Source organism: Actinia tenebrosa, unplaced genomic scaffold, assembly GCF_029948245.1.
Source record: "Actinia tenebrosa isolate PJP-AT-01 unplaced genomic scaffold, QUT_ActTen_1.0 PGA_scaffold1__47_contigs__length_23844297, whole genome shotgun sequence".
Lineage (NCBI taxonomy): Eukaryota > Metazoa > Cnidaria > Anthozoa > Actiniaria > Actiniidae > Actinia > Actinia tenebrosa.
In genome coordinates this window covers 7,218,654-7,232,319 of record NW_028292578.1, presented here as the reverse complement: position 1 = coordinate 7,232,319, position 13,666 = coordinate 7,218,654, and the positions used below count along the sequence as shown (strand labels likewise).

The window sequence follows — 13,666 nt, the reverse complement described above, 5'->3', positions numbered from 1 at the left end:
TGTACATCGAATCTTTGACAACAGATAAGCCAATGACCATTTGACTCAATACAGCTTTCCGATTGGATAATGGACCATCTGTGTTTTTTTTGGGAATTGGACAAACAGTTTTGCTAAGACAGGTTAATCTCACTCTTGTGTTAAAAATAAACATCATGAAAACGAAAAAGGAGATATTGTATTTCATTGTAATACACAACATCAGCAATTACAAGATTCATTTTATAGGAATATAAAAGTCAAGATAAAGTTTTTCTTTTCATGTTTTTCCTTGTCGCTAAGGAAACACTTGCAGTAAACAATTAGCAATTATGAGCACTCGCTATTATGGGTTCGTTAACGTTACATAAGGAAAAATTCAATACGCGCTCAATAAGCATCATATGGTTACTGTTATAAGAAATGATTGTGATAGGAGGGGAAAAATAGGAATTTACTATACATATGAACAATATGTAATCATCTTAATTAACCTAGATCTGAGACCGATTCAAATTGTGAGAGTCAAGGGAGTATATATTGCAAATGCTGGGCTTCCTGTTGTGTTGTAATAGTGACTCTAGCCGGATTAGAGAAGGAGAAACGATTTAACTCAAAAGTAAAAAGAAAGAAAGAAAAAGACAATGCTGAATAGTCGAACCCTTTGCTGTTTGATGTCCTTCATATTTCAGTTTTACATGACTTCAAAGACTTGCCAATAAAATAAAACAAGACGTTATGTTTGAAAACAAACACAAAGAATCGCAAGAAAATTAATAGTTTACACAAGGGTTTCAACATTATAACAATTCATGGTTGCAAAATATATAAACAAGCGAATTTTTTAATTTTGTTATTTTATGACGTTTGTAAAACACTTAAATAGGTCTTTGTTTGTCCTTTTTTTAAAATAAAAGCAGTGAACATTTTTGCGAAAAAGTACAACTCAATTTACGTAAACAGGAGGTAAATTTCTCAAAACAACACCGATGTTTTTTTGTTTCCTTTGTTTCATTCATTTATTCGCCCACTCATTCAGTAGTGTGCTAACCCCTCCTACAATTAAGCTAGTTTTATTTCATCAAATATTATCTGTTTACACTAAAGTAACAAATATAAATATGAAAAAGAAGTAGAAAATGCCGTTCAATGGCATCGACGTGCTTTGGATAATGTCTTGTTTTCATCAAAGCTTTTAATCTCTAATTTTTCTGCATCAAAGGTAGACGTGACACAATCAAAATTACAGCCGGTTCAATTTAGAATTGATAGATTAGCAGGAACAAACCTTGATAACTAGAAGTTGAGGTCGTAGAAACATGACGGAAGCAGGGTAGAGAATGTGATATATTCACTGTCAAACACCTGGTGGTTCACGCTTTGAGGTGCGTTTTTTTTTTCGTTTCTCATCAAACTGTTTTTGGTTTGCCGCCAGGCATTAGTACACCACATTCTGCACAAGGAAAATCTGTGATAATGTCTTCATAAGGCAGATTTCTTGTACGTTTTGGATTTTTTCTTCTTCTTTTTTCTTAATTGCGTTGGTAAACAAAACTGGTGTTTGTCGAAACACTCCTCTCATTTTTGGCGTCGTAAAAGAAAAAGATTAATAGATGAAATACCCTGAAACAACCTTTGGGCTGATCTAAGTCAGGGCACAGCTAACTCACAGATTGAACCCTGAAACAACCTTTGGGCTGATCTAAGTCAGGGCAAAGCTAACTAAAAGATTGAACCCTGAAACAACCTCCGGGCTGATCTAAGTCAGGTCACAGATAACTTACAGAATCAACTGCGATTTAGCAGGTTAGATTTTGCGGTCCCTTGAATCAAGGGAGAAACCTAATAAACTCAACTCACATGTGATGTTGAGTCTAGGAATCGAGAAAGAGACCCCAGAGTTGAGAGACAAGTACACTTGAAGATGAAGTACATGTATGTATTTATATTATCTATTATAACTACCGCAAAATAATTATGCAATGAATTAATAGAAGTTACAGCAAAATAAAATTAAAAATAAAGGTTTAAATATAAATATTAACAGCAAACACTCCTTGATAAAAAATATTCTATTTGCAGCTGCATAAGTTGTTTCACATACTGTGAGGATCAGCTCAATTTATTATATTACAACCGCAGTACAAATATATGTTTCATATATATTCTCATACAGAAAACTGTTCTCTTCACATATATAAATAATGAGAACATCTAAAATCAGAAATATAGATCCCTATATATTTATAATCATATCAAAAATGAAAGAATGAAATGACGAGAAGTAAAAAGGAATGGAACTTGGAAAAAATCTGTGTTCCAGATTTAATATATTAAAATATCTATTAGTAGTTGTTGTTGTAATGATGACAATCAGCGAATCTACGTTCCACCCTCAATGTTATATTCTTTATAATTTTTTTCATTTCTTTCTGGAATTAACCTTTTTTCAGTTCGTTAAGAAGTGTTTCAAAATCTGAAACATACCAACTGGCATTTTTCTTGACATTCTCACGAACAACATTTCCACCAAAACCTATAAAAGCATCCTGAAGCATGCAAAGACAAATCAACAATTAATAAGTTAGTTAAGTGAAGAAATAGAAAAGAATTTACCAAAACATCATAATTTCATGTAACATACCGCAGGTGGACAAGCTTCAATGTCTGTTGCACCGTCACCAACCATCACAAGACTGGGAACAATAATAAAAAAAAACATTAGTCAGTTTCAAATGACCTTGGGTCATTTTGATGTTACTGCACTTTCCTTACTTTTATTCATGACCTGAAACAACCTCTGCACTGATCAAAGTCAGGCCATGGCTAACTCACAGATTGAACCCTGAAACAACCTCTGGACTGATCAAAGTCAGGCCATGGCTAACTCACCAATTGAACCCTGAAACAACCTCTAGGCTGATCAAAGTCAGGGGATGGCTTACTCACCAATTGAACCCTGAAACAACCTCTAGGCTGATCTAAGTCAGGGCATGGCTAACTCACCAATTGAACCCTGAAACAACCTCTAGGCTGATCAAAGACAGGGGATGGCTTACTCACCAATTGAACCCTGAAACAACCTCTAGGCTGATCTAAGTCAGGGCATGGCTAATTCACCAATTGAACCCTTAAACAACCTCTAGGCTGATCAAAGTCAGGGGATGGCGAACTCACAGATTGAGCCCTGAAACAACCTCTGGGTGATCTAAGTCAGGGGATGGCTAACTCACAGATAGAACCCTGAAACAACCTCTAGGCTGATCAATTAGTCAGATCACAGCTAACTCACAGATCGAACCCTGAAACAATCTCTGAGCCTATCTACGTCAGATGATCTAACTCAGGGCATGGCTAACTCACAGATTGAGCCCGGAAACAACCTCTGGGTTGATTAATACATTTACAGCAGCCCAGTAAGCAAACCACAAGCCCAGATATTATTGTTAAATTTTAACAGTGTACTAGCAGTAAATGTCTTTACCTTTTGTAATTGTATCTTTTTTTAAGCATTCCAACAACTGTAGCTTTCCCTCCAGAGTCTGAGGTGGGTTGATTGGTATCAAATCCAGAATAATTTCCTAGAAATAAATTAAATTAATTAAAAGTCTTGTCCTTATTGACAAATTATCTAGACATGATTAAAAATATGCACTTGTAAGCACAGACGCAGGCCTGTAGCTAGGATTTTTGTTGGGGGGGGGTGCTAATTTACAAAAAGTGGACCAACCATATACTTTATTTTTTTAAAGTCCCATAGGACGCATAGGTATAGATAAATTATTAAAGTAAAATTGATTTTTTTAGTTTTACGTGAAAATATCATACCAGCCAAAATCTCACTTGCTTAAAAAGCAGACCTTTAGCTCGCGTGGGGGGGGGGGGGGGGGGTGCGAATGCACCCCCTGCACCCCCCCTAGCTACGGGCCTGCAGACGGTAAAAGCCAGTTACTAACAAATCTGGGGCCCTCATTCCATTATCAAATTGGATCTTGCAGAAGATGAAAAACTGGAGAACCCATAGAAAAACCCTCAAAGTCCAGGAAAAACTAACAATGAATCTACTCTCCTTTTGACACCAAGGGAGTCTGAGAATTGGTCCCGGGTCACATTGTTGATTGAAAGGTTAAAACACTACTGCTATATGCCACCTATGCTTTCATTAGTGTGCTTTCCATATTGTTCTGTCTATGTTTCCATCACTAGTGAGGTAGCACATCAATAAAATGGTTAACATATTCTTTCATATGCTAATATGAAATAGAAATGAATTTTTTATCTGTCTGTCCTCTTATTGACGATAAATTGCAACATCCCGTCATCAAAGTAGTGCAGACAAAAACAATAAAAACTTCTCATTTTTAGTGATCAAAACAACCAACAGAAAATGTGCACGCTCATTGACGTAAGCTTTATCTGTCTGTCCTCTTATTGATGATTAAAAATAACCAGCATGCATGAAGTTATTGTAAAATATTATGTTTACCTTGGTCATCAAAAATCAATCGGTTTGCAAATATGTTTTCTTTTGGAATCCCAACAAGTTTAGCTAGAGGTTCAATAAACTCCTTGAAACCTCCAGACACTAAGTAAACTGCTGAGCCTTTACTCGTTAATGTTGAAATTAGCTCCCTACAAAATAAACATCACAAATTTTAAATCAATACAGATATGTGATTGTTATGGGGTAGCCACTAGATATGGGTGTCACGGGGTAGCTGGGGACAATACATACTGTATGGATAATATAGGGGTATTATGGCCAATAAATGTGGGTGTCAATTTCTATGGATGGCATTAGGGAAACTGGGCCAAATACGTTTAATGAATTTGAGAACTTTAGGTTTAAGTAATGTACTGAAATACTACATATTTTTCTATACACTTTTTTGTACAATAGATATTGCTCCCAGTGCTATTGGAACCCTGGGAAATAGCACTATAGAAAAATATGATTATTATTATCATTATTAGGTTGGTAGTACTGAGAGACCAGTTTTTAAAAGTAGTTTTACAGACCTTATATGTTCTGTTAAGTGGAGAGAATTGCTCGAAATGAAATCTTCAACCTGGAAGTGAAAACAAAACCTTGATGTTAAGTCAATGCACTGCTAATAAACACGACTCATAATTAGATGTTATCTAATTTTTCTACAATCCTTGGCTTCTTTATTCACTTTTTAGGGAATACAGCCACGGAGGCATGATAGCAATATAAGTGTACATACTTGTCATTTCAAGTTAACAGTCAATTCATGGTATAATATGACTACAAGCTAGTAGAACCTGTTGTGAGGAAGGCTTGATTATGTTCAGTCTGGCATCAAGTGCTTCTCGGAATGATATACCCCCATCCATGGCTCTTCTTGTCCTGATACATAAAATAGAAAACCATCAAAGACGTAAGAAAAAACAATGAGCCATGCACCAGTAACCAAAATATATCACAATAAATTTGGATATCCAGAGAAATAGCCATATATCCATGAAACCATTATTGACTATTTGATGCATAACAGTTGACTTGTTAGTTTTTCAAGTGACTAAGAATTTACTCAGGTATGAATCGAGTGTTTGCGCCTGTGATATCTATTATTTTTGTCATTAATCATATCCTTTTTGTAATCACTACCAAATCCTGCAATCTGATTGGTTCAAAGGAGTGCGATTAGTTCCCAAATCGCATCCTTAGGAGCTCTTAATCGCATCCTAAAAAATTTTTTTTTTAAACAACAAAATAAAAATAAAAAAATCAACAACAAAAATTTTTTTTAGATGTTTTTTTGTTCGCATTTAGATCTTCTACTACATTAAATTGATTATTCTGCACTCTTTATTGTGTCTTTTTCTTGTGTATGATTACAAAAAGGATATGATTAAGTGGTAACTGAACTTCTTGTCGTACAATTTTGGACCAAAATCATACTTGTGATTAACAAATTGCACTCCCGCTACGCGGTCGTGCAATTTTGTAATCACTTGTATGATTTTGGTCCAAATTGCACTCCACTCAGTTCAATTACCATCATAAATAGCACTCCAATAAAACAATGGAAACCGACTGACATTTTATCTTATTTTATTAAATTTGCCAAGAATGATTAATGAACAACAAAGACTACGAATAGAGCAAAAGCGAAGGGAAGGGAAGGGATAGAGAGGAAGAGGGTTGGATGAGAACAAATCACATGAAGCATAAGGTTTTGTCTTGTCTTTGTCGTGTAACATAAGGGATTTGAGTTATTTTGTGGCAACTTTTAATATTGAATGCTGGACATTTTTTGAAAGCAAGTTTGTAAGAACCTTTACGTGAGTGACGAGTAAAAGGGGGATACTTTTAAAATACTGTATTCCAGAACGAGTGCAGTGTTGTATATTAAATGATCCCTTATGTTACGTCATAGTCATTAACATATTGGGAATATAGACCTTCGTATCTCAAAGACCAAACATGCAAATGAAATATTATTTTCACAATCAACTATTCACTATTTAAAGAATCAATTCTGAAAATATTGTGTAAAGGCTTATAAGCACTTTAAGAACAAATTTGACTTTGTTTCCTTACCATTCAGCAACTTCTTCACCACGACCACAAAACCGTGCAAATTCATCAATACCTTCCCCAGTAACGACAGTACTGTCTACATCAAAGCATACTGCATCATTATGCCGCCAAATATCCTTTGTTCGTTCCTCTGTTAGTATATTCATTCTCGTTTTATTCGCAAAAATTTTCTGGTCTGGTCATTTAACGACAAGAATACGAAGTGAACCTTGAACCCTGGAAGCATTCAAGCGACTACCACAGGAAACCCAAATAACAAGGTTTCGCTTGACGTCATTTCCTGTCCAACCTCTTTCCAAGGGCCTTCTCTTCTCGCTTTGTTTTTCAAGATTCATACAAAATCAAGAGGAAGAGTATTTGCATAATAAAACAGGCCATAATCCTGACACTCCAGTCAAGATAAAAATCAGTTGTGATGGAGCCAAGTTCTCAAGGACAACAAATGTTTTCATCATGTCCTTTTCTTTGCTGCAAACTGGCAAAAGTGCAGCTATGTCATCAAAAGGGAATATTAGTGGGGTTGTAGCTGCACCGGGGGCACCATCACCATCATACACCATTTTTCGTTTTAGGAACAGGTGCACCCTTTCTTACAAACTCAAACACTAATAATGCAGTAGATATCAGTTCATCCAGGGGAGTGCACTGCGCTGTGCCCCCTGCACTCCTCTCCCTGAGATCCGCCCCTGCTGGATTGTTAATTAAACTGAGTAAAGCAAAACGACCCATTTAATAGAGGGATCCAATTTTATTGAAGACATATCAGATCATTTTTATGCACCGAGTAGATTAGAAAGCTCCATCGCCAGAGCCACTTGGGGTCTTCAAACATTTGTAGTACTTGATTGGACCCAGATTACTGCTGACTTGACAAGTCAATCCATCCTTGCATCCACAACCGTGAAGACCCTAGAAAAACAACCAGAATACCTGACTGACTATTCGAATATCATAAACAACATTGACTTACATATTCAAGTCATACCAGCTCAAACTGTTGGGAATTTGAAGCCAAAAACCCAGCTAAATTCTTAAACGATTTAAGTATGATATCGCTTGCGTAACATCAGCTGAAATGGCTCTAGATATCTATCGTATGCTTCATTCAAGCAACGCGTAGTTATGTTATCTTTAAATCCTTCTTTTTTGCATGCTATTAAAAAAAGCGTTTTTTGAATTTTCTTCGATAAAACCTCGAAAGAGTGACGGCTAAGCTTTATCATCAGTGGTAATGTTTTTTCCTCTTATTGTATCCTACTTCTTTTTCCTTTGATTTGTATTTTTAGAAAGCAATTTTCGTAATATTTGGGTTTAACTTGTCAAGACACTGAAACATTAATACGTTATACTCACCGAAAAGTTGCAGGATTGCCCTTCACCTCGTTTTGGTGCGCACATGTGCAGACCAGTGAGACAACAACGATCACTGCCACAGTCCTTATCTGCGGTGCTGTGTTTGCAGAACTACATAGAAATATATTTCAATTCCGACTATGTTTCATGCATCGCTAAATTTTTCAGTGCTATACTATAAGTTTTATCCTTTAGGGCCTGGTTGTACGAAGGGTGGATAGCGCTATCCGACGGATAAATCCTTATCCAGTGGATAAAGTGATGATGTTATCCACTAAATCTATCCACTAGATAATATTAATCCGTCGGATAGCGCTATCCATCCTTCGTACAACCGGGCCCAAGACCAACGGTACTATGCAGTCCGTACAAATATTCACAACATTAGAAGAGGGTGAAAACAAACTTACATCAACGAAGAATCTCTTTTCCTGTTTACCAAAGGCTACAGCAACAAACCCCAAAAGAAGTACAGCCAAAAGTGTCCTCATTTTGTTTTTCTTGTCTTGATGTCAGTTGCTCTGATCAGCGCCGAATGAACAAGTGAGTTATAATCCGTTCACTACCCATCTTATATCCTTGTGGAGGCTCCAAATTGGAAGTGACTTCACACAAACAGAATATAAAGCGTTCTAACAAGCTTTTATTACCATTGTTTCTGTATTTGCTGGTGTATGAATGGGGATTCTGTTTCATTTTTACAGCTGTGTCTAATAAGGTTTTGTGATGCTGTAGCACAAAGTTCTCTCATTGTTCTTATCTGTCCAGTGTAGTATTCAATACAATGCCTATTATCTTCGTGTTTAATGGGAACCTGACATCATTCAATGCTATAGTTCTCTCACGTTAGAAAGTTGATTCTGGTCACGATTTTGAAATACAAACAAGGCCATATAATGGATGATGATGATAGATGAAGTTTACCGAAACTGGAGCAGGACTTAAAGCACAAGAACAGAGGTTTTACCAACCAAGACTAACGTGGGTGTAGCGTACCGTTCATTGTTTCATTATATCGTTAGCCCAGCTAGTGTACATAGTTAATCATGCAACCATAGTATTGTGTATAGTCTCATTGCTTACTGGATTATGACAGTTGAAAGAAAAAGATACTGTACGCAACGAAAGCTGAACAAATCAACGTCTTCACTCACACGTGACCACTAAGTGGTGATACAATAACTTCATTGCTTCATGCAATTCCCACTAAGAAGTTTGTTCGGGGAACCTTTTCTCTCTTTTTTTTCCCTTTTCTTTTCTTTTCTTTTTCCCGGTTACACTCATTACCCAGGGAATCGGCACGGGGGGGAGGGGGGGTAGCAGTAGCCCATTTGCCTCTCACCCCTGGGGTCTCAGGTTCGATTCCCTTAGATCACATATGAGCAGAATTAGTTGAGTCTGTTTCTTGAATCGAGGAGTGCTATTGCTTGCTCATATTCTCCGTCGATAGTCAAAGGCTCATTGCTGAAGCGTTTCTTTGAGGCTTATTTCTTTCTTTACCAGTAGTGTTTTTATGTCATGAAAACTCATCCAAGTTCGTAATCTGTTTCTGCCTTTGACATCCGCGTGATTGTCATGTCACTTTCTTTTTGATTCGTTTTCTAGTGTAATTGTCTTTGAACTAAATATGCGCGAAATTCCGCATACGGTAAAAAATATATATGTATAAGTGTTTATACTAGATATACTAAATATAGGACCAACTAACGTCCTGACTTATCCCTTCTTCCCTTTACCTCCACTTTCAATAGACGTATGAAAATTTTTAAAATACAACCCTCCCCTCTCCCTCAAAGATAACATATTGACACATCATTTTATAGTTTCATTTGCTTTATTTTCATCATGTAAGTGAAGTGACTATCAAATACGTAACAAAGTGTCTCTTGGTGTTTACTGGGTTCAGGCCTCTGGGAGACAGCGATAGTACTTGTATGAAGCGAAGCACTTGGCTACTTGGCAGTATAGGCCATCTTCACATCCACATCCATGGTAATCCTGGAAACAAATCAACGAAATATCATCGAATCAAAACAAACCGTAGAAATCCTGGCAGCGAAAAAACTTGCAAAAAGGATTTTGTTCCTTAAAAAACTCCCCTCCGGCTCCCTCCCTCCGACTAATGGTTGACCTCTTGGTTGGATTCTATTTGGAAATCCAAAGCAATATTCAGAAGATGAGGAATGGTGAGTGGTGAGAGAGGTCTAGTGCGCATGCCTGCACCCAAAACCTCCCATCAACCATTTTGTCCAAGATATTGACCGCATAGAATTACTTTAACGAGTAGACATAAAGGAACAAACGCATGGATGTACAAACCTTGAAGTTACAGGATTGCTCGAGCCCTCGTTTTGGCGCGCAAACGCTGAGGTATTTGATACAGCAGCGATTCTTACCGCAATCAGCATCTGTGCTACATGTCTGCAAAGGAATGAATAAATAAAGATGGCGGCAAAAAGATTGTCTCTCCCTTGATTTGAGGGTTTTTCTACAGTTTTTCTCCCTCTGCAAAACCTTACTCGCTAATTTAAAATCCGATCTGCGAGTTAGCCATGCCCTGACTTAGATCAGCCCAGAGGTTGTTTCAGGGTTCAATCTGTGAGTTAGCCATGCCCTGACTTAGATCAGCCCAGAGGTTGTTTCAGGGTTCAATCTGTGAGTTAGCCATGCCCTGCCTTAGATCAGCCCATGCAGAGTTTGTTTCAGGGTTCTATCTGTGAGTTAGCCATGCCCTGCCTTAGATCAGCCCATGCAGAGTTTGTTTCAGGGTTCGATCTGTGAGTTAGCCATGGCCTGACTTAGATCAGTCCAGAGGTTGTTTCAGGGTTCTATCTGTGAGTTAGCCATGCCCTGCCTTAGATCAGCCCATGCAGAGGTTGTTTCAGGGTTTTTTATTACAACTTACGTCCAATAAGAACCGCTTTTCTCTGATTGGATGTTCCTCTTCGGTGCTTGCATATGAGAGTGCGACATAACATGCCAGAATTACCACCAAAAATACAGAACCCTTCATGTTTAACTGTACCAGAGATCAGTGAAGATGATACCAGCGTTGGAGAAAAATGAAAAAGCTCGGGAGCGTTAACTTCAAACTCTTTTAAAGCTATTTTTTGCATGCTTTTTGTGAACATTTTTTGTGTATCCTTTAATTCGCACAATGCCGTTGTAGAGTACTTCTTTGTGAAATTAAGTGAGATGTTTTACTTGATACAATAGATAAGCATTGTGAGTAGAATTGTTTTGACGCTAGTTTCATTACACGCATTGTTCGTCGACATTCAAATAGTGCGTGCGCGTCTTTAGAGGGTTTAAACAGCTTGTTGTGTGATTGATGTGGTAGATTGGTTCATTATAACCAGGACATGGGTTTGTTTACACAGGAGTACACCAGGTATACTGATAACATAATGGATGACAGATATAAAATGAGGTGATCTTCATCCGTTCTGGGAAAACACGATTGTTTGTTCCTTACCATCGATTCTTATTTTTTCATTTGCTTATTCATTTTCCCCTTGTTTTTTGCGTTATCCAAGCAGTGCGCATCTCATTCTTCTCCCACTACAACGACATCACATCACACCGCACTGCATGCGCTGCAGCACCCATATACACACACGACAATACCATATACCACGCTATACCACACACCACAAACCCACACGACAAGCCACACCATCCCACACCACACTGCAAATAATTTCAAAGTGTTTCAAAACACAAGAATAGGAAGTTATTTTTATCTCATTGAGTTTATTATTCAAAACGTGAGATTTACATATCACCTGAGCCCTCAGACTCTAGACAGCGGTAATACTTTAGACTGCCTAAACTCTTGTACACACGACACTCGAGTCCATCTTTACAACCACAGCCATGAAGATTCTGAAAAAATAAAAACACATTGATCAGCGCCTGTAAGTTGTCTTTCCGTATCCTGCACTGTTTTTCTTGTCACGAGATCTATCACGTGACCGAAGGACCTAATTAGCATAACATGTGACTCACCACGAGATTGCATGATTGATTAAGGCCTCGTTTTGATGCGCATATTTTCAGGTACCTCACACAGCATCTGTCTGCTCCACAGTCACCATCAGCACTGCAACGCTGCATAAAAAAATCGATGTACATAGAATATACCTTTTTACTAATACGGCGGCCACGTAGAAAATTTACAAAGCATAGCCGAGTAGCGGGGTTACGTTTTCAAATAATATGAATTATCATATGACCCGTACGGCCCTGCTCGCGCGCTCTAATAAAACCATTGGAAAAAGTCACGTGATGGGGGCCGGACGGGTTGACGTAAGCGGGCCGGAAAAAACCGTCCGGCCCTGCTCGAATCCGCGCGCTTTCTTTTTTTTAATTATTTTTATTTTCGTGAGGGTCATATGATAAAATGCTTATTGACTGAGTTAGTTCGGGCCGTACGGGAAAATATTTGGCTCGAGGTCATTTGTACGGACCTCGCTGCGCTCGGTCCGTACGGCATCACCTCGAGCCAAATATTTTCCCGTACGGCCCTCCCACTCAGTCAATAAGTACATAGTCTTGGTTTTTTCGTATATCGTTCCAAATACCAGCAAATTCAATTGCTTTTTAGACGTGCTTCTCATTGAATTAAAAAAGCGTAAAGTTCTATAAAAAGACATCCTGACAGCTGTGCAGTCTATACATTTTCCAATAGTTGCCCCATCGGCATCCCATAATGTCTTAACTAAAACGATAGAATTCAAGATGGCCGACGTATCGGTTAAAAGGTTTATTGAGCGCAATTATAACCCTCCCTCTCCCCACCCCCCGGGGACAACATATGTTTAATTTCCAAGCTCATACTATCTGCCACGGTACAAAAGCGAAAATCTTGAATCCTTAAGCGTGAACTAAAGCCTGTTAAAGTTTGTGTTGCATGGCAAGGAATAGATGGGAAGATATCGGGAGTCATGCCCGACCTTAGTTAAACCAATGGGACCTATGAAATTAGCTGATCAAATTGATTTTCTTGGTGTACATATAATAGTGGAATTTTCTGTTGGTTGCTATATAAGGAAGTTATAAAACCCTTATTAACTCGTTATTTAATAGCATTAATTCGAATGTTATTGCTCTAAATAGTATACTCACGTCCAAGAGCCAACGTTTGTTTCGATTGGTATCCCCTTCGATGCAGACGATGAGAGCAACAAGACAAAAGACACTGATGAATACGGCCTTCATGACTGGACCTCAGTATACAAGGAATACAGATCGCAAAGTAATGGCTTCAAAAAGATCAGAACCAACACTAATCTGATGGCTCCTTTTATAACACAATCTAATGATGTCCCACCCATGACCATTGCTATATTCGACAGGGATATATTTACTCTTCTGTCCCATAAGTTTATTTTTGATATTCAGGTGTCGCTCGTGTTTGATTCAGCCGTTCAAAGTTTAAATATGAATCCTAACTTGTTTTCGTCACTAATGCGTGTTCTTTGCACAGCTGTCATCTCCATTAAAACATAAAGAAACCGATAAAATCAGTGACATAACCGGCTCATATAATCTCCAGTCTTCCTTTTTCACTAAGCTCGAGGTCAAGATGGAACAGGACGTGTGTTTTGAGGCGGCATGCGCCATTCTGCGAGACCGTGACAGTTTCTATGTGACTGTGTACATTGAGCGCAGCTCATGGGTCGTTCACACTATAGTCATTTAGATCGATCTAAAGACAAACCAAATGTGAACGGTCCAAAGCGAACCAAGATCGGTTTGAGATAG

The 13,666-nt window shown here is 38.0% G+C and overlaps 3 protein-coding genes across 3 annotated transcripts; all 3 read right to left on the bottom strand.

Moving 5' to 3' along the window:
• Window positions 1–2,070: 2,070 nt before the first annotated feature.
• Window positions 2,071–6,874, bottom strand: LOC116296211 (phosphoserine phosphatase). The gene is made up of 7 exons (XM_031704203.2): window positions 6,548–6,874; window positions 5,266–5,350; window positions 4,999–5,048; window positions 4,466–4,611; window positions 3,464–3,560; window positions 2,624–2,675; window positions 2,071–2,528 (listed from the first exon to the last, which is right to left on the bottom strand). Exons 1-7 carry the CDS (start codon window positions 6,691–6,693, stop codon window positions 2,418–2,420), a joined length of 687 nt encoding a protein of 228 aa, XP_031560063.2. The 5' UTR covers window positions 6,694–6,874; the 3' UTR covers window positions 2,071–2,417.
• A 401-nt stretch (window positions 6,875–7,275) lies between these two features.
• Window positions 7,276–8,469, bottom strand: LOC116296194 (uncharacterized). The gene is made up of 3 exons (XM_031704179.2): window positions 8,311–8,469; window positions 7,901–8,011; window positions 7,276–7,456 (listed from the first exon to the last, which is right to left on the bottom strand). Exons 1-3 carry the CDS (start codon window positions 8,389–8,391, stop codon window positions 7,337–7,339), a joined length of 312 nt encoding a protein of 103 aa, XP_031560039.1. The 5' UTR covers window positions 8,392–8,469; the 3' UTR covers window positions 7,276–7,336.
• A 1,246-nt stretch (window positions 8,470–9,715) lies between these two features.
• On the bottom strand, window positions 9,716–13,211 carry LOC116296195 (uncharacterized). Its single transcript, XM_089032196.1, has 6 exons — window positions 13,028–13,211; window positions 11,909–12,010; window positions 11,678–11,785; window positions 10,806–10,925; window positions 10,220–10,321; window positions 9,716–9,898 (listed from the first exon to the last, which is right to left on the bottom strand). Exons 1-6 carry the CDS (start codon window positions 13,118–13,120, stop codon window positions 9,803–9,805), a joined length of 621 nt encoding a protein of 206 aa, XP_088888322.1. The 5' UTR covers window positions 13,121–13,211; the 3' UTR covers window positions 9,716–9,802.
• Between the last annotated feature and the right edge of the window lie 455 nt (window positions 13,212–13,666).

What these genes read in the sequence shown, in the direction of transcription:
- LOC116296211 (XM_031704203.2), bottom strand. Translation starts at nt 6,693, where the DNA reads ATGAATATACTAACAGAGGAACGAACAAAGGATATTTGGCGGCATAAT. An exon ending in ATTGATTTTTGATGACCAAG is followed by an intron (nt 3,561 to 4,465) that starts GTAAACATAATA and finishes ATTTATTTCTAG; the next exon opens with GAAATTATTCTGGATTTGAT. An exon ending in AAAAGATACAATTACAAAAG is followed by an intron (nt 2,676 to 3,463) that starts GTAAAGACATTT and finishes TATTGTTCCCAG; the next exon opens with TCTTGTGATGGTTGGTGACG.
- LOC116296194 (XM_031704179.2), bottom strand. Translation starts at nt 8,391, where the DNA reads ATGAGGACACTTTTGGCTGTACTTCTTTTGGGGTTTGTTGCTGTAGCC. An exon ending in AAAAGAGATTCTTCGTTGAT is followed by an intron (nt 8,012 to 8,310) that starts GTAAGTTTGTTT and finishes ATTTCTATGTAG; the next exon opens with TTCTGCAAACACAGCACCGC. An exon ending in GGCAATCCTGCAACTTTTCG is followed by an intron (nt 7,457 to 7,900) that starts GTGAGTATAACG and finishes TTGTTTTTCTAG; the next exon opens with GGTCTTCACGGTTGTGGATG.
- LOC116296195 (XM_089032196.1), bottom strand. Translation starts at nt 13,120, where the DNA reads ATGAAGGCCGTATTCATCAGTGTCTTTTGTCTTGTTGCTCTCATCGTC. An exon ending in ATCAATCATGCAATCTCGTG is followed by an intron (nt 11,786 to 11,908) that starts GTGAGTCACATG and finishes TTATTTTTTCAG; the next exon opens with AATCTTCATGGCTGTGGTTG. An exon ending in AAAAGCGGTTCTTATTGGAC is followed by an intron (nt 10,322 to 10,805) that starts GTAAGTTGTAAT and finishes ATTCCTTTGCAG; the next exon opens with ACATGTAGCACAGATGCTGA.